Genomic DNA, 22,784 nt, shown 5'->3' on the forward strand with positions numbered 1-22,784 from the left:
TGCAAACTTTGGGGTTCTTTCAACCCTCCTGTTGCCTCCCTCTCTTGTGTGAGCAGCGCCTTTTTTGCCATATAAGGACAGGCACTCAAAGAACAAACTTGCTATTGGTATGTAAGATGCTATCTAGTTGGGCCTTTGAAAATAGTTCGTTGTTGGGAGGAAGAGGAAATAAGAATCTTCGAACAGGGAAAGAACCTCTCAGCCTGCCTGAGAAATTGCAACGGAGGATGTTTGGGAGAAAAGTTTTAGGTCAGGGAGGAATGGAGAACCTGTGGCTCTTCCTATGTTGATGGACTACAACTCCCATCATCCTTGACTGCAGGTGATGGGAGCTGGAGTCCAGCAACCTCTTGAAAGGCAACAGCTTAACTATCCCTGCTTTAACATAGCAAAAGCCAACTTTCAATTGCTTTGTTTTTATCCAACTTCTGTGCTTTTTCCCATCACTAAGTTTAGGAAGGCATTTTGCCAGCGTGGAAGATGTTTTCTGCCCACTTCCTGGTGCCATACGGACGACAGCTCATTAAAACACCATTCCCACCAATGAAGTCCCTGAAAAATCCCACTGAAATTTGCAAAGTTATTTAACAGTAATGGGTTTGTGGATTGTTCAGCTGAGCTGAACAATGCTGACATTGGGCAAACTGGGGAGGGAGGAGCAGGGCGGGGAAGCAACCCATTCTGTAAGAAAACTGTAGCATCATCTACATCAAAGGTCGGACATGAGTCACACTCACTGACATGCTTGTTGAATGTCTTTCTTATTTTATTTGGCTTTTGTTTCCTTAAAAAAGCCTTAGTGACCAGAATTACTGTCCAGCTGGGATTAAAAATCTGGCATCTTCTTTCTCTTAACAAAGTAGCACTTTGTTTTTCAAATACACTTGTGAGGGTGTGGGTCTCTTAGGACGAGTCAGTGTGTTGAATGACTTAGAATTTAAATTAAAAGTTGGCTGCCTATAAAAAAAACACAACATTGACAGGGTTTTGTTTGTTTTGTTGCCGGCTTCCAACTCTCCAGAGTTCCAGAGGTGGTGCTAGGCAAATATGGCTTCCATTGGAAAAGAGAACACTACAGAAGACTTAAGGATTTTTTAAAAATCTGCAAATTTTTACAGATGGTGCACAAATGCAAACATAGACAGCTGCCTTATAGTGAGAAGGGATGTAAGATGGCAGCGATTTTCATTGTGATATGTATTCATCACAATGAGTGCTGCTTCCTTTCTGCTGCAGTTCGGTTTCCGCCAAATACGACGTTATCTACAACCTAAGCTTAAGGTATTCAGGAGCAGGTTTTGGACATCAAACTGGATATCAGAGATTTTATTATCCTCCCATGTTTAGCTGTTTGTTCTTTGTAATATTTATTTGAAGAATTCAGAAATAACACTTGTTTGCATGTATACTTTCTTAAGAACTGTTAACAAACATTAACGGGGTTTATCCGAAGTAATCTATTACTGGTTTTTAAAAACATCTTTTCCATTTGCAACACGAGCCACCAGATACAATCAAAATTGCTTCAAAGTTGCATTAATGTCCAAATGCCAGGAAAAATGAAAATGTATTTGCTTGGCAATGAAATTTGTCAAATCAGGTGCCATTCTGTGGGAAGAGTGCTCCAAAAACAGGGGGCTGGCACTAAGAAAAATTAACTCTCTTTATTTAATTTGATTTGATTACAGGTAACTAGTAACACATTTAACTTCTGCACATTCAGCTTTACACACTTAGCCCAAAAAAAGAGAAGGTGGAAGGGACATGCATCCAGAAAAAAAAGATTTTGGCAATCCCACCTGCCATTGAAAACTGTGTTATCTGCAAAGCTGTGTTAATTATATATATATATGTTGCAGATCTTTTCCTGCCCTAGGACTAGCAATTGCTTAAGGAACATAGACCCTGTCCATAAGATAAGCTTTTCCCAGCTTTCAGAGTCACCACGCATTCCTCAGTGGAAAGATGCTACCCCAGCTATTCCCCCATAGAACCTTCAGACAATAAATAAATACATCACAGCAATGTGCATAGTGTTAAACTTTGTGCAATGCATTGTGAGATTTTTGCTCCGTAGTGCACTCATGGCAGGTGTCAAAGAGAGAGGGGGGGAACACTTGAGGAATGTGATCTTGTGAATTCTGATAAGAAATGATCTGATCCAAACCTCCCAGACTAACATGTGCGTCTGGACTTAAGCTGTCACACTTTCTGAATGTTTTGACACCAGTCTTCAGCTCAAAAGAAACACCAGAATACATTTAAAGTCTGTGTGCATCTAGAAATGCATCTAAGAACTGCATATTTTTGAGAGCAAAGATTTGTGCGCATTTTTTAAAGTGTAGATTAATGAATAAATGGGACTTATGAAAGTGTGTCAAGCCCTGGAAATAAAACTGATTTGGATCCCCTCTTCCTAGATCTTCTAACCCATAGCTTAGTAAGAACCCACTGGAAAAATGGGGCTGGGGAGATGTTAGAACAGCTAAATTGGGAAAGCAGAAGCTTGTAGAAAGAACAACACACGCCAGGGAAGGTATCTGAGATGCATTTGTGGTCTGGGGAGGAAGAGGGAGGAGAAAGGGGAGCTGCCTTCAACAAGAAGCTCTGGTTCAGCAAAATGCTTATAAATTTTCATGATCACTTAAAACACACACACATACACACACCCATGTAGAAATGTAGAGAACTAACTTAAGGTTAGGGTGGGAAGCTGGGAGAAACCAAAATTGACAGATTCCACCCATTCCTCCATCAGGATACTATGGCCTAGTTAGAAAAGACTTTATTTTTATCTTAATGCAACCTCTTGCTTCTTTTACTTCCTCTGTCTTGAATCCCTCCAACAGAAGTCTTGAACTAGAAACTCTGAAGGTGGCTCTGTATTTTGCTAAGGAAGGATAACCACTTCTGCATGCCCCAAGCTTAAAGGGGAAGTAAGCGGGAAATTCAGATTTTGGTCCCTTTGCTAGCAAGATCAGAGGGCTCAGTAATAGTACACCCCGACCCTCAGTTTAATATCTGAAGCTCTTAGCCAAGGGTCAGCAAACTTTTTCAGCAGGGGGCCGGTCCATTGTCCCTCAAACCTTGTGGGGGGCCAGACTATATTTTTTGGGGGGGGAATATGAACCAATTCCTATGCCCCACAAATAACCCAGAGATGCATTTTAGATAAAAGGACACATTCTACTCATGTAAAAACATGCTGATTCCCAGACCGTCCACGGACCAGATTTAGAAGGCAATTGGGCTAGATCCGGCCCCCGGACCTTCGTTTGCCTACCCATGCTCTTAGCCATCTAGCAGCTGGGGAGCAAGGGAATTAAATGGGAGGTGGTGGAAGTCTGTTAATGAAGTCTGTTAATTGAGGAAGTGTGGGGCTCCCAGCCTCTTTACCTTGCAGGGAAGAGATGGGAGTGAAAGCCCCTTTTGTTACAAGGTGTGTGTCAAACAGTTGGACAAAGCACCTGTTGTTGTTGTTGTTTGGTCATTTAGTCGTGTCCGACTCTTCGTGACCCCATGGACTAGAGCATGCCAGGCACTCCTGTCTTCCACTGCCTCCCGCAGTTTGGTCAAACTCATGCTGGTAGCTGCGAGAACACTGTCCAACCATCTCGTTCTCTGTCGTCCCCTTCTCCTTGTGCCCTCCATCTTTCCCAACATCAGGGTCTTTTCCAGGGAGTCTTCTCTTCTCATGAGGTGGCCAAAGTATTGGAGTCTCAGCTTCAGGATCTGTCCTTCAGTGAGCACTCAGGGCTGATTTCCTTCAGAATGGATAGGTTTGATCTTCTTGCAGTCCATGGGACCCTCAAGAGTCTCCTCCAGCACCATAATTCAAAAGCATCAATTCTTCGGCGATCAGCCTTCTTTATGGTCCAGCTCTCACTTCCATACATCACTACTGGGAAAACCATAGCTTTAACTATACGGACCTTTGTTGGCACAGCTTTAACTATACGGACCTTTTTTGACCCCTTCATGGATCACTGCCTTGCCATGGCGAAGGGGCTTGAATAACTCAGAGAAGCTATGAACTATGCCGAGCAGGGCACCCAAGATGGACAGGTGGAGAGTTTTGACCAAACGTGATCCACCTGGAGCAGGAACTACTCCAGTATCCCTGCCAAGAAAACTCCATGGAAAGCACCTACTCCCAAGATTAACTTTGCAGGAGCTCCAGGGTGTGTTCAGTTCACAGCAAGTATGTTCCTCCCTGCTTTGTCAGTCATCCATCTTCTTGACCAAAATGGAAGATTCAGACAGGACAGCAGGCAGATATGACCTACCTTTTTTTTGCATGGGACCGGTTGAGTTACAATCCTCTTTCCTTTTTGCCTTAACCTCATCTGCGGCCGGTCCCAGAAAGGGGACAGACATTTCGGCAAAACAAACAAACACAACCCCTGGCCCTCCAGATGTTGCTGGACTACAACTCCCATCATCCCTGGCAATCAGCCAGACTTGCCAGGGCTGATGTGGGTTGTAGTTCAGCAACAATGGAAAGGCCCAAAGTTCCCCACTCCCACAACAGAAGACGCCTCAAATAGGGGATCTTTGAGAATCTAGGGCATTATTTTATTTTTTTACCTTTATCTGTTCATCTTAAAACGAACCAGCATAGAAAAAACTTCTCAGTCACTCAGCAACCAGTTCTTCCTGGAATTGCTTGCAAACTCAGGTGGTTATGTTACTTTCTAAAACCTTTCCCTTTGATACTAAACTAAAATAGCAGCTGCTGCTTTCCTCTCAGAATTCAGACTCTGGCTCACTACGTAGACCTGTTTCTGTAGCTGTCTGATAAATCTGCAGTATTTACCCGCACACATACTAATCAAACTGTTAGGCCGTGATTTACCTCACTTAGAAGTCCCCGAAATGAATGCAAAATATGATGCATTTCCACTTTGAAGTCCAGAGATCTTGACTAAGTATGAAGTGAAACCCAAATCATGGTAAGCTTGGCAGGGAGAGGGGATGTTGGTTGGATCTGTGTTTTTCAAACAATACAGTGGTACCTTGGGTTAAGTACTTAATTCGTTCTGGAGGTCCGTACTTAACCTGAAACTGTTCTTAACCTGAAGCACCACTTTAGCTAATGGGGCCTCCTGCTGCTGCCGCGCTGCTGGAGCATGATTTCTGTTCTCATCCTGAAGCAAAGTTCTTAACCTGAAGCACTATTTCTGGGTTAGCAGAGTCTGTAACCTGAAGCATCTGTAACCTGAAGCGTATGTAACCCGAGGTACCACTGTACCTGCCCCTTCCTTCCGTGCCGCACAGCAAAATGCTACTGAGGCTGGAAATAACTTTGGAAGGGGAAGCATTCTGGGACTGCTTTTCCAGGAAAGAAAAACCTCCCAAAGAAATATCACTATTTTGCAATATCTGGCCTAAAGGGAGTTCTCTTGCTCCTCTTTTATTCCAGTGGGCTCTTGCAGAGAATCACCTTTGGGATCCTCCAGATTGGAAAGGTGTTTTTTTGTGTATGTGTGTTCTCTGCAGCATGTCTCGACAAATAATCATACCTTAATGGTAAATTTATACTGGACCATATACAAGGGGTGATATGATAGCCATGTTCAAATATATAAAAGGATGTCACATAGAGGAGGGAGAAAGGTTGTTTTCTGCTGCTCCAGAGAAGCGGACACGGAGCAATGGATCCAAACTACAAGAAAGAAGATTCCACCTAAACATTAGGAAGCACTTCCTGACAGTAAGAGCTGTTCGACAGTGGAATTTGCTGCCAAGGAGTGTGGTGGAGTCTCCTTCTTTGGAGGTCTTTAAGCAGAGGCTTGACAACCATATGTCAGGAGTGCTCTGATGGTGTTTCCTGCTTGGCAGGGGGTTGGACTCGATGGCCCTTGTGGTCTCTTCCAACTCTATGTTTCTATGGTTCTGTGATTCTATGATTCTATGATTCTACAAGGGATGAGGAGTGGGAGTGGGGAATGAGTCAGTTCACATTTAAGTGCAAACCGACCTGATTCCCACTTTTCAAAACAATATGTGAAATTTTCACTTCTCCAAATTTTGCAGTGCAAATAATGTGTACAAAAATGCATATACTGGTGTGCATAAAGGTAAAGGTAAAGGGACCCCTGACCATTAGGTCCAGTCGTGGCTGACTCTGGGGTTGCGGCGCTCATCTCGCTTTATAGGCCGAGAGAGCCAGTGTACAGCTTTTGGGTCATGTGGCCAGCATGACTAAGCCGCTTCAGGCGAACCAGAGCAGCGCACGGAAACGCCATTTACCTTCCTGCCGGAGCGGTACCTATTTATCTACTTGCACTTTGACGTGTTTTCAAACTGCTAGGTTGGCAGGAGCAGGGACTGAGCAACAGGAGCTCACCCCATCGTGGAGATTCGAACCGCCGACCTTATGATCAGCAAGTCCTAGGCTCTGTGGTTTAACCCACAGCGCCACGCGTGTCCCTTCTGGTGTGCCTAGATTAGCGAAAATAACATAAAAGATGTATTATGTTATAGGAAATTGCTTTGCAGAAAAGTATATATAGTGGTACCTCGTGTTACATACTTAATCCGTTCTGGAGGTCCGTTCATAACTGGAAACCACTCATAACTTTCGCTAATGGCGCCTCCCGCTGCTGCCGGAGTGCGACTTCCGCTCACATCCCGGGGCAAAGTTAGCAAGAAGGTGCATCTACTTCCGGGTTAGCAGAGTGCGTAACCTGAAGCATTCGTAAAGGGGGTGGTACATAATACGAAGTACCACTGTATTAGGCAAAGACAAATATGTATATTAGGAGAAATGCACATTAAAATTGGATGAATTTTTGTAAGTTGTTTTTTTAAAAAATGCAAATTGATGTGGACCAAAAATTGATGTGGTCCAAGCTTACAGTAAGCCTGGAAAAATGAGAAACTGAGAGCAATCACAAATGCCAGACTGTCCACACATCATTCTGCTTTTCTGCTTCATTAGTTGCTCTGTTGGGCTGGTGATTGACAGCTGCTGGATGCTGGTGACGAGCAGACCAAAAAGCTCAACAACTCTGGGGCCACCCCCATCCCCGTTTGAGTCCCCCAAAATAGGGGTCGTCTTATGCACGGGGGCGTGTTATACAAGGAAAAATATTGTAAATCAACTATCCTGTTGCAACTACTAGAAAAGCAAGACAAAAAAACCAAAAAAAAGGAAAATGTGTGCATTAATATAGTGCTGGAGATTTTCTAGTTATTCGTGTATTCTCCTGCCCATCGTGGCTGGGGCAACCCAGTCAGATGGACAGGGTACAAATAAAATAAAATAATTACTATTACAGTGGTACCTCGGGTTAAGTACTTAATTCGTTCCGGAGGTCTGTTCTTAACCTGAAACTGTTCTTAACCTGAAGCACCACTTTAGCTAATGGAGCCTCCAGCTGCCGCTGCACCGCTGGAGCACGATTTTTGTTCTCATCTTGAAGCAAAGTTCTTAACCCAAGGTAATATTTCTGGATTAGCGGAGTCTGTAACCTGAAGCGTATGTAACCTGAAGCATATGTAACCCAAAGTACCACTGTATTTGTTTGTTTATTTATTTCCCAGTTCCTTTGCCCCTCCAGCACTACAGGGCATGTTCAGGTTACTGCTACAAGCCTTGCTAGTTGCCGGATCAAAATATGCAAACTAAGGATTGCACTTGTTTGGTTTTTCCTACGAAGGCTGGATTAGAGAAGAAAAAAACAAGCCCACTTCCTATTTTCAAAGTGTTAACCGTTCCAGGCAAAAGGACAAAGAAAAATTTCCTCTTCTAACACTACGTTCTTCAGCAGGCTTGTGATCCCACAAAGAACTTTGCTGTCATGGTAAGTGCAGGCTTTTCTAATTTTCATCGATTTCGCTGAAATAGTTATTAAAAACTAAAGTGATAAGACAGCTGTAAGACTGTTTTGCAGCAGTGGTCATGAGTGGCTGATGCATGCGTTTTCATTTCATATCTTGAAAGGGCAGCTGTGTAGCATTCTAAGAAACTCTTTCAGCAAGACCAGCCGATCAGGCTGCACACAGCTTGTGATCTACTGAGTCAAAGGCTGTCTGTCAGCCACACCCTGGTGCCTCACCTGCAGAAGGTCCATGGCCCAGTGGCAGAGTGCATGTTTTTCATTCAAAGGCTCCCAGGTCCAGTGTCCATCATCTATAGGCATGGCGGGCAGAGACTGTTGTCTGAAACCCTGGAGAGCTGTGGCTGTTCAGGGTAGAAAATACTGAACTAGGTGGACCAATGGTCAGAGTTGCTGCATGGCAGTTTCCTATGTTCCCATGACAAATGCCTTTTCTTTTCTTTCTGCAATTTGAGACAGGCTGCACCAATGCATTTCTCAAGAGCCTGGTGGTCCACCATGCGTACATAGCTGGTGGGCTGCACACGTCTCCTTAGATCACAAGTTGTAGATAAAACTGAGTTGTGTTGTGGTTGGAGGAGGGGCGGTAAATGTGCCCTGCAGATGTCCTGGACTAGAACTCCCATCAGCCCCAGTCAATGGTCAATGGTCAGGGGCGATGGGAGATAAAGTCTACAACATCTGCAAGACACCATGTAGGCACCCCATGGGCTAGGAGTTGGGCTGGGAGTATGGAGCTCAAATTCCTACCTAACCATGAAGCTCATGGGGCAATCCATATCCTCCAAGTGTCCCTATTTTCCAGGGCCAATCTCGGAATTACAAGCTTCTGATTTGATCCTGGAATGTCCCTATTTCCCCCACCAGTGCTGCTGCTGCTGAGCTCAGGGCGGAAGATGTCCTGAGCAGTGGCAGCTGCAAGAGAGCATTCTGTTGCCTCTCCTTGGCCTCCCCATGGCTGCCCCTGTCAGCCTCCTCCCTTGGGCATCTCGTAGCAGCTGCTGGAGAGCAGGCGAGGAGGAATCATAGAATCATAGAGTTGGAAGAGACCACAAGGGCCATCGAGTCCAACCCCCTGCCAAGCAGGAAACACCATCAGAGCACTCCTGACATATGGTTGTCAAGCCTCTGCTTAAAGACCTCCAAAGAAGGAGACTCCACCACACTCCTTGGCAGCAAATTCCACTGTCGAACAGCTCTTACTGTCAGGAAGAGGCTATGGTTGCCGAGGCCTCATATGATGCACTGGCCCCGAGGTGCAGGTGGAGGACAGGGCCAGGGTGGGAAGAAAGAGGGAGCAGAGCAAAGTACAAAGAGTCTAGATTTTTTTTATTAAAAAAAATGCTTTGTGCGTCTGCATCTAATCTTTGCCCCTTTCTAAAATGAACTTATTAGTGTGCATTTTTTTGTCTTTTTGTAAATCTACAAAATAATTAAATAAAATAAAAATGGGATTAAGAGGTTTTCTCAGGCTGGTGGAAGGTGTGTGTGCCGGTGTAGAGGTGAAGGAAATGTTCTGCAGGGGTTGGGACAACAAAACTGGGAGGTCGAGGAGGATCAGTTGCGGGAGAGTGAGAAATGTCCCTATTTTCACCTGAGGAATGTTGGTGGGAATGGGTGATCGTGGACTAGGATCTCTCTTCCAGCCTAACCCATCCCAGAGTTGGTCCTAAGGTAAATGATCTAGAGCAGGCATGTCCAAAGTCCGGTTCCCCCTGCCCCCCATCGATTTAATCCGGCCCCCGTGGCAGTATATGCCCTAGGGTAAAATCACAACAACTTTGGTCAGCCCCCACACATGTTCACTTCATCAAATCTTGCCCTCTTTGGAAAAAGTTTGGGCACCCCTGAATTCTAGGGGGTGGAGGAGAAACAACTTACAGTGGTACCTCGGGTTAAGAACTTAATTCGTTCTGGAGGTCCGTTCTTAACCTGAAACTGTTCTTAACCTGAGGTACCATTTTAGCTAATGGGGTCTCCCGCTGCTGCCGCTGTGCCGCCACCGCGCGATTTCTGTTCTCATCCTGAAGCAAAGTTCTCAACCGAGGTACTATTTCTGGGTTAGTGGAGTCTGTAACCTGAAGCGTCTATAACCCCAGGTACCACTTTACAACCCTTTGATATCCGTGGAGGAAAGATGAGATCTTAGAAACATGATAGGTTACTGAAGAATAAGGTAGAAATACCTTAAAATTGGTGGCAAAGTGGCGTGACTAACATTTGCATTACTTCTCTGCATAGTTTTTATGTGATTTCCCTTGACAGATCAGACGTAAGGGGTTTGCAGATAAAATGATTAATCAGCCCGTCTTTTTGTACGATGAGACCAAATGTAAATATAAGATAAAAGCCGGTTCCAGTACGGTACTGTTTTATGTACGCATTGTTCTTTTCTGGGGCTGAGCCTTTGACTGGATCGGGAAATTGTCTGTGGACCTGCGGTCTTCAGACCTTCCTCTGAAGATCCTAATCAGCTCTGCACCTCTTCCACCTAACTCTGGGAGTTGAGAAAGAGTGATGTAACTTCATTCAGTGACTTCATGCAGTGATTCCCTCTGTGTGTGTGTGTGTGTGTCCTTGAGTGTGTGAGAGAGACTCTTATCAGTGTCCACCATAGTCTGTGCTTAAAGGTAAAGGTAAAGGGAACCCCGACCATTAGGTCCAGTCATGACCAACTCTGGGGTTGCAGCGCTCATCTCACTTTATTGGCCAAGGGAGCCGGCGTACAGCTTCCGGGTCATGTGGCCAGCATGACTAAGCCGCTTCTGGTGAACCAGAGCAGCGCACAGAAATGCCGTTTACCTTCCCGCCAGAGCGGTACCTATTTATCTACTTGCACTTTGACGTGCTTTCGAACTGCTAGGTTGGCAAGGAGCTGGGACCGAACAACAGGAGCTCACCCCGTCACGGGGATTCGAACCGCCGACCTTCTGATCGGCCAGTCCTAGGCTCTGTGGTTTAACCCACAGCGCCACCCACATCCCGCTAAGTCTGTGCTTAGCAGAGCATTATAGAGCACCGCCGACAGCCAACCATTGAACCAGCATATTGTAGGAAGGATTGCAACATGGGCAGCCATCTTGCTCATGGCCGAAGTGGCCTGCTTACGCACCATACATTCAAAGCACATTCTCAGCCCCTCCCTCCAAACCCTGGGCACTGTAGTTTGTGAATGGTGCTGAGAATTATAGTTCTGCAAGTGGTGAACTACAGTTCCCATGTTTCTTCCCAGTGTGCTAGAAATGTGCTTTAAACTTATGGTGTGTGTACACCTGTGGACATTAGGTAGGAGATGCATGAACATCTCTTTTATGGAATCAAACTGCAGTTTATGTTCTTCACCCATCCACAAGAATAGCCAGCTTTGATAAGTAGGGAAATACTTTTTTAAAAATTTATTGATAAGGACTTTCTTGCCAAAATTCTTGTATTTGATCTCTACCTGCCCTTGAACTTCAGCAGCAATCCTGCTTTTACAGTGAAATAGCATCAGATAAGAACAGCCAGGGCAATCTCAGGTGTGGTGATGCCCTTGCTTCCAGGTTGGATGCAGCCTGCAGTTGAGTTTCATCAGGTTCTCAGAGCCCCCTCTTGCCTATCATCTGCACATCAGGGAGCAATTAAGAGGTAAAGGGGGCTTTGATATTCTGCAGTGTGTGCAGTTTAGACATCTTCCTCTGCAAGTTTTTAAGCCTTGCTTCACAAGAAGATCAAAGCAGGAGGGAAAGGGTTTCAGCAGAGAGGTAGTCTTGGGTTCCTGACAAATATGCAAAAAGCGCTCGTGCATTTTGCAATCGTATGCATGCAATTTTCAGGACGAAATTGCACTTTGAAACGTGAGGCTTTCTATAGGTGAAAGGAGAGTGTGTGCTGATGTCTTTTGCACTCTGCTGATGGGATCTCCGAGCTCTTTTTGTATTTATTTATTTATTTATTTATTTATTTATTTATTTATTTCAGTCAGGGCAGGGAAAGAGTATCGGAAAACATTTTTGACAAACTTTGCTTTAAAAGAAAAATTACTTTCACATTTTTTAAAAACTCCATTAATTCAATTCCGATCCCTTTCCCCATTAATCTATGACATTTAAGCAAGTCTCCTCTAAAGATATGCATTTAAATATCTATTTAAATACATATTTAAATGAATATTTTCTCTAAAATACTATTTAAATGCTTGTGGTACTTTAGAAGGCATATTTAAATATGTGTTCAAATATGTACTTGCTCTAAAAATAAAATAAAAAATTAAATTATTTTTGTAAACCACGTAAAGTTTTTCTTACAATCAATGGGCACATACATTTTGTTAAATAAATTAATACATTAGTATTTTCACTCAAAATACACATGCATACTTTGGGATATTTAAACTGCCAAGGATTCTTGACCATATGCAGATTCGTCCCTTAGCCTGAAAGGTAAACGTGAGGTCATATCGCAGAGGAAATCACAGAGACAAAATTACCCATGTATCCCTGTGAGTCACCACGTTTGAAAAGATGCCTTTTTAATGGGAAGGGGCATTTTTTGTTTATATTTACTGAAGTTTAAAGTTGAAAGATAACACTTAAACCAATAGGAAGATCAAGCAGGTAGCACTACAATAGCATCATCGGGTAGAATAGACTCCTAAAACATTCAACTCAAGAGGTTGTATCCAACTCAATTGTACTCAGAGCAGACCTGTTGAAACTAATGGACCTAATTTCCGTCCTGTCCATTCATTTCAATGGGTACTCTTGAGTAGGACTAACATTGCACACAACCTTCTGCATTGTAAACCGGTATGGCATAGTGGTTAAGAGTGCCAGACTAGGATTTGTGAAACCAGGGTTCAAATTCCCACTCAGCCACGATGCTTATGTGATATAGAAGTGCCCCATTGGAGGTTTACATGATACTTCAGGCAGTTTGTCTAAATCTACTTTGCATTTGCACCCACGCGGGTGGCGCTGTGGGACGCGGGTGGCGCTGTGGGACGCGGGTGGCGCTGTGGGTTAAAGCCTCAGCGCCTAGGGCTTGCCGATCGAAAGGTCGGCGGTTCGAATCCCCGCGGCGGGGTGCGCTCCCGCTGTTTGGTCCCAGCGCCTGCCAACCTAGCAGTTCAAAAGCACCCTCGGGTGCAAGTAGATAAATAGGTACCGCTTTATAGCGGGAAGGTAAACGGCATTTCCATGTGCGGCTCTGGCTCACCAGAGCAGCGATGTCACGCTGGCCACGTGACCCGGAAGTGTCTTCGGACAGCGCTGGCCCCCGGCCTCTTTGAGTGAGATGGGCGCACAACCCTAGAGTCTGCCAAGACTGGCCCGGACGGGCAGGGGTACCTTTACCTTTACCTTTACTTTGCATTTGCTCAGAGCAGGAAGCGGATTAGCTGTGTGAATTCATGGCCATGGGCAAATGTGTTGCACAAATAACTGCACAGATGCTTTACATATGCAAATTTAAGATGGAATAGAAGGTACAGCCTTGTTCTGGAATGAATGGGCTTCTTAACAACATGTCAGGCGGAGGACTCTGGAGTGTAATAATACTTAGTATCTGTGTAGCACTTTTTTCCTTGAGTGATCAAAATAATGCACATGCATAATCTCAAGAATCGTTACAACTGTTCAACAATGCAGGCCAGCTCTGTTTCCTCTGGAGATTACAGATGGGGAACTGAGGTGAAGGCCATCATCGCTTACCTAAGGCCACCTGGTTAATTTGTGACTGAGGAGAGTTCATGTATACTGGTTAATACTACGTAAGTTTCCCTGTATATTATTCTCCTCAATTTCTTTTACATCTTGATTTCCAGCTAAATTAAAGGCAATAAAGAAGAGAGTGATCATATCACATTAGTACCTGCTATCCAGCTATCCCTATCCTGTAGCAACAAGTCCTATTTTCTGGAAGCTCTTTCAGACAAATCATAGTTCTGAGTTTTACCTTGGTGGGGCAGGGAATGCCTTGTTAAAAAAAAATGTTAGCATGTTAGAGAAAAGGTGGGATGTATATAAGGTAAAGGGACCGCTGACCATTAGGTCCAGTCGTGGCCGACTCTGGGGTTGCGGCGCTCATCTCGCTTTATAGGCCGAGAGAGCCAGCGTACAGCTTCTGGGTCATGTGGCCAGCATGACTAAGTTGCTTCTGATGAACCAGAGCAGCACACGGAAACACTGTTTACCTTCCCACCGAAGTGGTACCTATTTATCTACTTGCACTTTGACGTGCTTTCGAACTGCTAGGTTGGCAGGAGCAGGGACCAAGCAATGGGAGCTCACCCTGTCATGGGTATTCGAACCGCCGACCTTCTGATCGGCAAGTCCTTGGCTCTGTGGTTAACTCACAGCGCCACCCGCGTCCCTTGGGATGTATATAAACCACCTTTATATATGGACAGTAGCTAAAGATTCTGCCGTTTTTCACTCCTTGGGATGGGTGCCCCTAGCATTTCGCTGCCTGAGGTAGCTGCTTCCATTTGCCTCATGGATGGGCAGGCCCTGCCCCCAGGGCACATCACTTGCCAGTCCTGCTTCACACCCTCCTTGAACTCTGATTTACATTTGTTGCTCCCCTCACTTTGGTCTCTGACACCACCCACCACTGGCATGTGGCTCTTGGAAGGTTGCCAGAAAAGAATGTGGCCCTTGAGCCAAAAGGGATTCCCCACCCCTTCCTAACAGTAGGGTTAGCCCTGGTTGTAGCACAAAATAGGGAGGGGGGGCTTGAGACTGGAAGTGGGTAGGGGGAAGCCAGTCCCTAAGTGTGTAGCCTTTTGAAAGTTTAACCAATGAATGCTAATAAAAATTTAACTACTTCTGTTGGGTATCTCCTAGGGTCAAGCTATATAAAGGTAAAGGTACCCCTGCCCGTACGGGCCAGTCTTGACAGACTCTAGGGTTGTGTGCCCATCTCACTCAAGAGGCCGGGGGCCAGTGCTGTTCGAAGACACTTCCGGGTCACGTGGCCAGCGTGACATCGCTGCTCTGGCGAGCCAGAGCCGCACACGGAAATGCCATTTAGCTTCCCGCTAGTAAGCGGTCCCTATTTATCTACTTGCACCCGGGGGTGCTTTCGAACTGCTAGGTTGGCAGGCGCTGGGACCGAACAACGGGAGCGCACCCCGCCGCAGGGATTCGAACCGCCGACCTTTCGATTGGCAAGCCCTAGGCGCTGAGGCTTTTACCCACAGCGCCATCCACGTCGCCCGGGTCAAGCTATACCACACTCCTAATCCTAATCTAGGCCCTTCAGTTACTCCTCAGCAAATAAAAAATACAGAGCTGTAGAAACATATCACATTTAATTTGACCCCTATTATGTGGGAGAAAATGGCAACTATCATTTGCCAAGCTCTTTTCCATTCATACAGTTTGTTGTAGTCAGTAACAGAGACATCTCAAGAAGTTCAAGGCAAGGTGAGGAGAAGGTTGTCCCAACAGTTCTCTCCTGCCATCTCCAGGAGCTGATGGTTACTGTGCTCTTTGGTCTGGGACTCCTTGCCTCTTCCTTCTCTCAAGGTGCCCCAAGAATTGTCTCGTGAGTAGACCTGGTGGCAAAAGTAGACGTGCTTCAGCCAAGCTTTATCCTGTTGTCCCTGGAAGCTACAAGGAAGTATAGCCTTAGGATATCCCAGTTTGAAGGATGGAGGCCCAAATCACACACTTGTAGAGAGTCCTTTACAAGTGTTAGCTCCAGAACTTTAGCTGGTTTGTAAATAAATGTACGCCTAGTCCTCCTGGCAAGGAAACCGCAAGGCTTGCTTAACTGTTAGCACACACTGAATATTTTTGTACGTTCTCCTTCTGTGACAGTAAAACAGAGGTTGAGAAAAGAGAGAGAAGTTCAGCAGTGTTGGCTAATGTTTCATCTTCCTCTTTCCTTGCCCTTTCTTCTCTCTCTCTTTCATGTCAGCTGATGGAGCTCTTGAAGGGGAAATAACAGTGTGTGAAAAGCCTTAATTTGACTAGTAAAGGACAAAGAGAATGATTCAGGGTGGCAGAAAGTATTGCAACAGCTTCGCATTCTTTGGAGAATGGAGTGGTCTAGGGTAGCTTTTGCCAAGCGGGTGCCCTTCTGTATGATCTTGTCCTTAGGTTATTTTACAAAGAAATGACTTATTTGGAAACTGAACGTGGGAACTCCTCTCCAACCGTTTTGTGTTTGGTCTGTAGCTTTTTAGTAATCTGTTGATTCCATTTGTCTGGATGGACAGTTTTATCCAAAGGCAGCTCTTATTTCTCTTTTCAGGCCATCATAGCCAAATAGTGAAGCCATATGCAAAACGTAACACTGAAGTTTATCAGTAGCAAGACAATGGTGTATTGTCTTAGCTGTAAAGCTAGGCAAGGCATGCAAAGTGTAGCAGGGAAGAAACATCTAAGAAGATATCTGTACATAGTGGTAGAATTGACAAAATTTCTCATAACTGGAAAAAGAATGAAGAGCATGCAGATCTGTTGTTGTTGTTGCTGCTGCTGTTGTTGTTGTGTTGTTGTTGAGCCCCATATGAAAGCAATTAAGCTAATGTCTGGCGGTTGTACTGGGCAGCTATATGGGTTCTTCCATTCAAAGGGCAGACGGTTAATCAACCCAACTATTAAGATATTTGCTTCTAAAATCACCGCCCAAATGCTCTACGGGGTTGAGATATGGGGAATTGGCTTCAAATCTGAACTAGAAGTTCTACAAAATAATTTTTTGAGGCAAATTTTGGGACTTTCCTTGTGGGACACCGGCTGCCCACCTCAAAGCTGAGTTGGGCCTTGCGTCGCTAGCAGCCAGAATTGATCTAGCCCATCTGAGAGGATCATACTTTTACTAAGCTCTGCTTCCAAGGAACCCTGAACAGAAGTATTCCATGCTGCAACATTTTGATGCAGGCCTCCCTTGGTTGTCCCTACTGCAGGAACAGTGTGTGTGCTAAGCAGTCCTGAGGGGACATATCTCTACCGCCCTGAAATGCTGCCTCAAAATTAATTCATGGCTCTAAACATACCAACCCATTATGAAATAAATAAATAATCCTAGGATCTAGCCCTAAATATATTAAGTAAATGAAGAACTGCAGCCTTTTCTTGTTCCAGAAATCACATGGGCTTCGCCTTTCTTTCTGAAGGCACATGAATTCACATACTAGTTCCTTCTTCTGTTCCCGCTTATATATCATGCTCAGCACTCTGCCTCAGTTCGGAGACATTTTTTTTTAAGCTTTCATGAAAACTCACCAGTATTTAAGTATGCATTTCTTTTAATATATACACATGAGTATGCAATTTTGCATAATAGAATGCATTTGATGTTATTTTCACTAATACATGTATTTGTATGTGTATATTCCCCAAAATATATGCATTTTTGCATGCATTTCGATTGGTTCGAGAACTGTATCGCAAAATTCGGAGAACTGCAAATGTTGAAGATGGCTGTGTTTCAGTTCATGCGTTGCTTTGGGAAGTGCAAATTCAGTAAAACCGATCTGAATTCTCTCCCAGCACTAGCTACTGCTGCTGCTGCTACTCCTACTACAACCGAGAGCCAGTGTGGTGCAGTGCCTAGAGCAGCCTTTCTCAACCTTTGGTCCCCAAATTTGGCCTACAACTCCCATCATCCCTGACCACTGGTCCTGTGAGCTAGGGATCATGGGAGTTGTAGGCCAAAAACATCTGGGGACCCAAGGTTGAGAAAGGCTGTCTTAGAGTATCGGATTATGACCCCACTCAACCATGAAGCTCACTGGGTGACCTCAGGCCAGTCACTGCCTCTCAGCCTAACTGTGTGAGGATAAAATAGGGAGGTGGATAAGTATGTATGCCGCCTTGAGTCCTTGGAGTAAAGATAGGATTAAAATGCAATTTTAAAAAATTGCAATTAGAATAATAATCTAGCAAACAAAGCTATAGCTATACTTAACTGGCAAGGGAGATAATCACAAAGGTTGGTTTTCCCAGGGTGACGCTCACTCATTGCAAACCAGGTGTGCTCACCTTTCCAATGCAGGAAACCTGATGACATAATCTTCAAAAAAAATTGAAATTGAAATATTTTATTGTCACTTGTACAACTTGTATACAGTGAGATTACACGAGCACCCCCCACTTAGCTCTCTTAGTCTTAATTCCCCTCGTTTACTGACACACACACACACCAAACTCGAAAGCCAGTTGCCCTGTTGTTATCTTTTCATTCAGCATCCTAACAGCCCACGGATAGAAGCTGTTCTTTACCCTGTTGGTGCGACTAATCATGCTTCTATATCTTCTGCCTGAGGGCAGGAGATCAAGAAAGTGCCGGCCAGGAATCATCCCTGAGAATTTTCCTCACTCTCCTGAGGCAACATTCTTCCACTATTTCATCCAGCGAATTCATGGGACAGCCCATAATTTCTTTCTTTCTCTTTCTTTTCTTTTCTTTTCTTTTCTTTTCTTTTCTTTTCTTTTCTTTTCTTTTCTTTTCTTTTCTTTTTTCCAATATTTTTTATTAGTTTTTCAGATTTATAACAAATATAACACAACACAAAATAACAAAACGTGTTAAAAAGAAAAACAAACAAACATATAAAACTTCTTACATTTAAAAATCCAACTTAATTTCCATTGTTAAATGACTTCCTCAACTCCTTCCTAACGGATTTTCACTGAGTCTTGTTTTAGCAATTTTCCAATATCCACTTTCTAATAGAGACAGGACAGCCCATAATATCTTGTGCTGTATTCACCACCCTCTGTAGGCACTTCCTATCAGATGATGTCAAACCAGCGTACCACACCATGATGAAAGGACACTTTCTATTGTTGACTTGTAGAAGGAGATCATCAAATGTTAATAAAAACAGAAAGTAATGTAAAATCCTGAAGTAGGAAAGGCATTGCGTCTGAAAGTGCCAGTAAAAGTGCTGCAGGGCACAGCTGACTATGGTGGTGATGACGATGGTGATGGGTGGAGAGATGCCAACAGTTTCCAAGGTGAGAAATGAAAATGCAACAAGAATGCCCCCTAACACCATAGCTATAGATTGTTGCATGCTCCCCACTTCCCCTAGTGTTGAGGAGGTCCAATGGCAGCACTGTTGAGTTCAGTGTTCCTCCTTTCGGATGAGGGAGTCCTTGAGGTTAATAGCATGTTTGTAATGTAGGCTTTTTTCGCTCACAGATATACAGGTGGAGCAGGTTTGGTCTGCTACTCAGTTCCTCTGCTCTGCTATACTGTACTTTGTTGCTGCTTAAGACAGACATCTATCTACCCACCACCTGCTAGTTCCTCTACTTGTCACTTTAAAATTTCCTATAAAGCCAGTACAATTTCCTCAGTCTGTCTGAAATTTCAGAGCTCTGATACCTTTGAGGAATGGGAGACTGTTCAGATAGAAAACAGCAATGTTACAAGCAACAGACGCCTACCTGGGTCACCCATCAGTGGCATGGGATTTATGGAAATAAACGAACTAGCTCCTAAACAATAATAAAATGAGCGCAATTGTGATAAAGAAGGGCAGCATTCAGCTAGGTTTCAGAGTGGACCTGTTGAGATTAATGGACCTAAGCTAACCATGTTCATTATTTTCAATGGGTGTGCTCTGAGTAAAAAATTAAATGATTTAATTAAATGATTTAAGCTGAATAAATTAAATGATTTAAACTTTTAATAGTGGAAATGAAAGGAGTAGTGAAATGATTTCTTCCCCTCTCGCAAACTCCTGTTTACTTTCTCATAAATAAGTGAATGGTTGTGGCAAAAGTAAATCGCCCATGATTCATTGTCATGTTCCAACATTTACATGATTTCTAGACTGGTATAAATAGAAACCTCCCAGGTCTTAATGTCTCATCCTTATGAGGTCAGCCTGATTTGATAACTCTTCAGTTGGCACATTCTCTAGTGCTTCATGGACCACTCTGCCTTGAAAATCAACAGGCCCGTTTCAAAACGGGATGAGTGTGTGGCACATGCTGACCTGCACATTCATTGCCCCACAGGGCTTTTATGCCAAGCCTCTGACTTCATGCTTCTTAGACTGGTTCATGTTTCAGTCTACAGTGCCAGTTTACAGCTTGCAACAACCTACAAGGATAAGAAAGTCAAAAACTATCTGCTGCAGTCAGCATGTGTGCAGGGTTCATGTTGGTGGGTAGAATGAAATGTGAGGTAAGGAAGGCTTGAACTCACCTCACAAGGCTGTAAGGATGCCAACAACACATGCACTATGAGAGGACAGAACTGCTGGGTTTAGCAGTATCACTTGCTACATACATTTTAGGTCATAATATCACTTCTTTGTTCCGCAAATACGTTGGGAAGGGGGAAATTTCAGCAGACATAGCAAGGCCAGATCCAGTCAGCAAAACTGCTCGTCTGCAGCAAACGCCTTGAAATAATACTTTAACCACAACGAGTATGTAGCAAAATGTTGAACATCTTTAGCCATACAGGAAGTTGAATGCTGAGATATCGCTAACCAATCAGGAGCCTCACAAGCCTCAGACCAGGAAACCCATTCCAAGTACAGTATATGTGAACGTTACTGCAAACAACTTCTCACTCGGCTTCTTCGTCTTTTTTTTTAATCTTCTTTGTGCATTTGTAGGATGGCAAGCCGAATGTGAAGTCCATCATGGCAAAGTTTAGCAACAACCCAGCTGGGGAGGTTGACAGCCGGCAAGGCAGAGCAGCAGGACAGCCGTCGTTGGTGGCGAGGACTGCATTTGAGAAATTTAACAACCTGGAAAATGCCGCTGCGCCTCCCAGACCCAGCAACATCCACAAATCTCCATCTTTTAAACCACCTTTGGGCACCAAACCTTCTGTTCCTGACACATCGGACAAGGACCCAAAGCCACCCCATTTGAAGAGCAATGCAGTGGCCAGCAAGGTTGCTGCCCTGGCGCAGGCAGCTAACAGGGAAACGAATGAAAAACCTGGATTTCCTAGGCCTTTGGGTCCCAAACCTACTGACGGACTAAAAGCTGAATCCAAGCCATTGTTCCCAAAGCCTCCTGACAACAGATTGCCTGGTTCCACAGCACCAAAAAATGAACTCAGGCCACCGGGGCTACCAAGGTCGAATTTTAAACCTGAACCTCAAGGAAACGAGACAAAGCCTGTCTCTCAAGTGGCGGCTGGATTTAAAGAAAAAATAATCGCGGCCTCGCAGGAGAATGACCCCAAACCTCCTTTTCTGAAGCCAGCCCTTGGGAAGAAACCAGGTCTACATCCTGTCCCCAATGAAGAGGCTCCCAAGAAATACCCCTCCTTGAATCCGACTTCTCCAAGCCCACTAGGCCTCAAACCCAAACCCAACTCATTTCTAATGGCCAAGGATGTCGAAGGAAAGAGAGACAATGGGGTGGATTCCACAGCCAGCCCTTTCCCTGGTGTAGCCTTGAGACACGTCTCCGACAAGAGCAACCTGTCTCCGGCCCTCCCAAAATCTTACGGGCAGCCAAGCAACGAAGAAGTAAGGCCAAGTGTGGCCAAGAATATTTTCAAAGTCTCTCAAGAGGATTCTGGGTCAACTTCTGGAGCACCTAAGTTCACTGGTCTGCCCAGGGCGACTACGACAGGACCTTGGGATAGTAACTCTGAAAAAGAAGAGAAGGACAAGAATTTGCCGAGACGGAAGGCAATCCCTCCACTAGTCAAATTAGGTCTGGCCCCGCAGAAACCCAGCAGACCTCCAACGGTGAACCTTGAAAAATTCAGGAAAAACACCGAAGAAAGTGAGTTATTCATCCCCTATTTGCTGTTGGTTTTATGCAAGGTGGGGAAAAAGCTCCTCAATGCTGGTGGAGGGGGGACATAATAATAATAATGTGCCGTGTAAAAATATTTCCCCAATACATCTTGTACTGAATTGTGTTTTATTGCATTGTAGGGAATGTTCCATTGTCACTGATTCTCTCACTCTGTTGATTACCTAGAGCTTTTGACTGGGCCACGCTAGATATTTATTTCATTTGTTTACCAAAATTCATATACTGCTTGAATTGTAGTAAAAGAGATGGGTGCAATTTTACCCTGATTGCACTTTTTAAACAGGGGAAACAGCATCAGAGCTGATTGGGAGAGGAATGTGTTATCCTTTCCCCATTTACCCTTTCCCACTCCAAGCTGCCCCTAAGGACTCTCCCACCTTGTGAAATTCCCTTCTTAATGTGTGTTTGCCTGCACTGGGAACTTCGTGAGGGAGGAAACCCTGCTAGACATTGCAATTTGGAAGGATGGAACAGTAGCAAGAGAAAGGGTTAAGCAACTGCTCACTCTATGCCGACACCCCCTCTGACTTTCTGGTGCCAAATCATCACTCTGGATATTGCTTTTCCTGATTAGAAAGCGGTCTTGAGGAAAAGTTATATACATTCAATGATATATTTTTTTTCCAGGCAGAGAAAGGCTAAGTAGAACAGTGAAAGGTGGGGGACACTGCCTAGTTTCTCACCAAAAAATGGAGAAGAATAGTGTGCATACATTTTGTCTCATATCTCAGGTTCTACGAACGCAAAAAACTCTGAAAAATGGGGCTTCTGGTCCATGTGGGGGTGGAGGGTGCAAATGTCCCTCTTCTGGATGCCCATGTATGCCTCTGCGTGTAATATGTAGCCTAGACCACCAGCAGGAAGGCTAGAAGTAGATATGGGGATGAAAAGTCCAGTTATGTTCATTCATCCTAAGGGGCAGCAGGGTGGGGGCAGAGGGGAAATCAGTATACAGTGGTACCTCTGGTTATGTACTTAATTCATTCTGGAGGTCCGTACTTAACCTGAAACTGTTCTTAACCTGAAGCACCACTTTAGCTAATGGGGCCTCCTGCTGCTGCCACCGTGCGATTTCTGTTCTCATCCTGAGGTAAAGTTCTTAACCCGAGATACTATTTCTGGGTTAGCGGAGTCCGTAACCTGAAGCGTATGTAACCTGAAGCGTATGTAACCCGATGTACCACTGTACAGCCTTTCTGAA

General features: G+C 44.5%; 1 protein-coding gene across 1 annotated transcript in view; it reads left to right on the forward strand.

The window, feature by feature from the left end:
- The first annotated feature begins 7,709 nt into the window (after positions 1–7,709).
- FYB1 (FYN binding protein 1) overlaps positions 7,710–22,784 on the forward strand; it is a 49,879-nt gene continuing 34,804 nt past the window's right edge. Inside the window, exons 1-2 of the mRNA XM_083403267.1 lie at positions 7,710–7,808; positions 20,416–21,547. Of these exons, the coding sequence (XP_083259393.1) occupies positions 7,806–7,808; positions 20,416–21,547 (1,135 nt within the window). The 5' untranslated portion in view covers positions 7,710–7,805. The remainder of the gene's footprint in view (positions 7,809–20,415; positions 21,548–22,784) is intronic.

This window comes from Podarcis tiliguerta (genome assembly GCF_965153285.1).
Source record: "Podarcis tiliguerta genome assembly, chromosome: 11".
In the NCBI taxonomy this organism is placed as follows: Eukaryota; Metazoa; Chordata; class Lepidosauria; order Squamata; family Lacertidae; genus Podarcis; species Podarcis tiliguerta.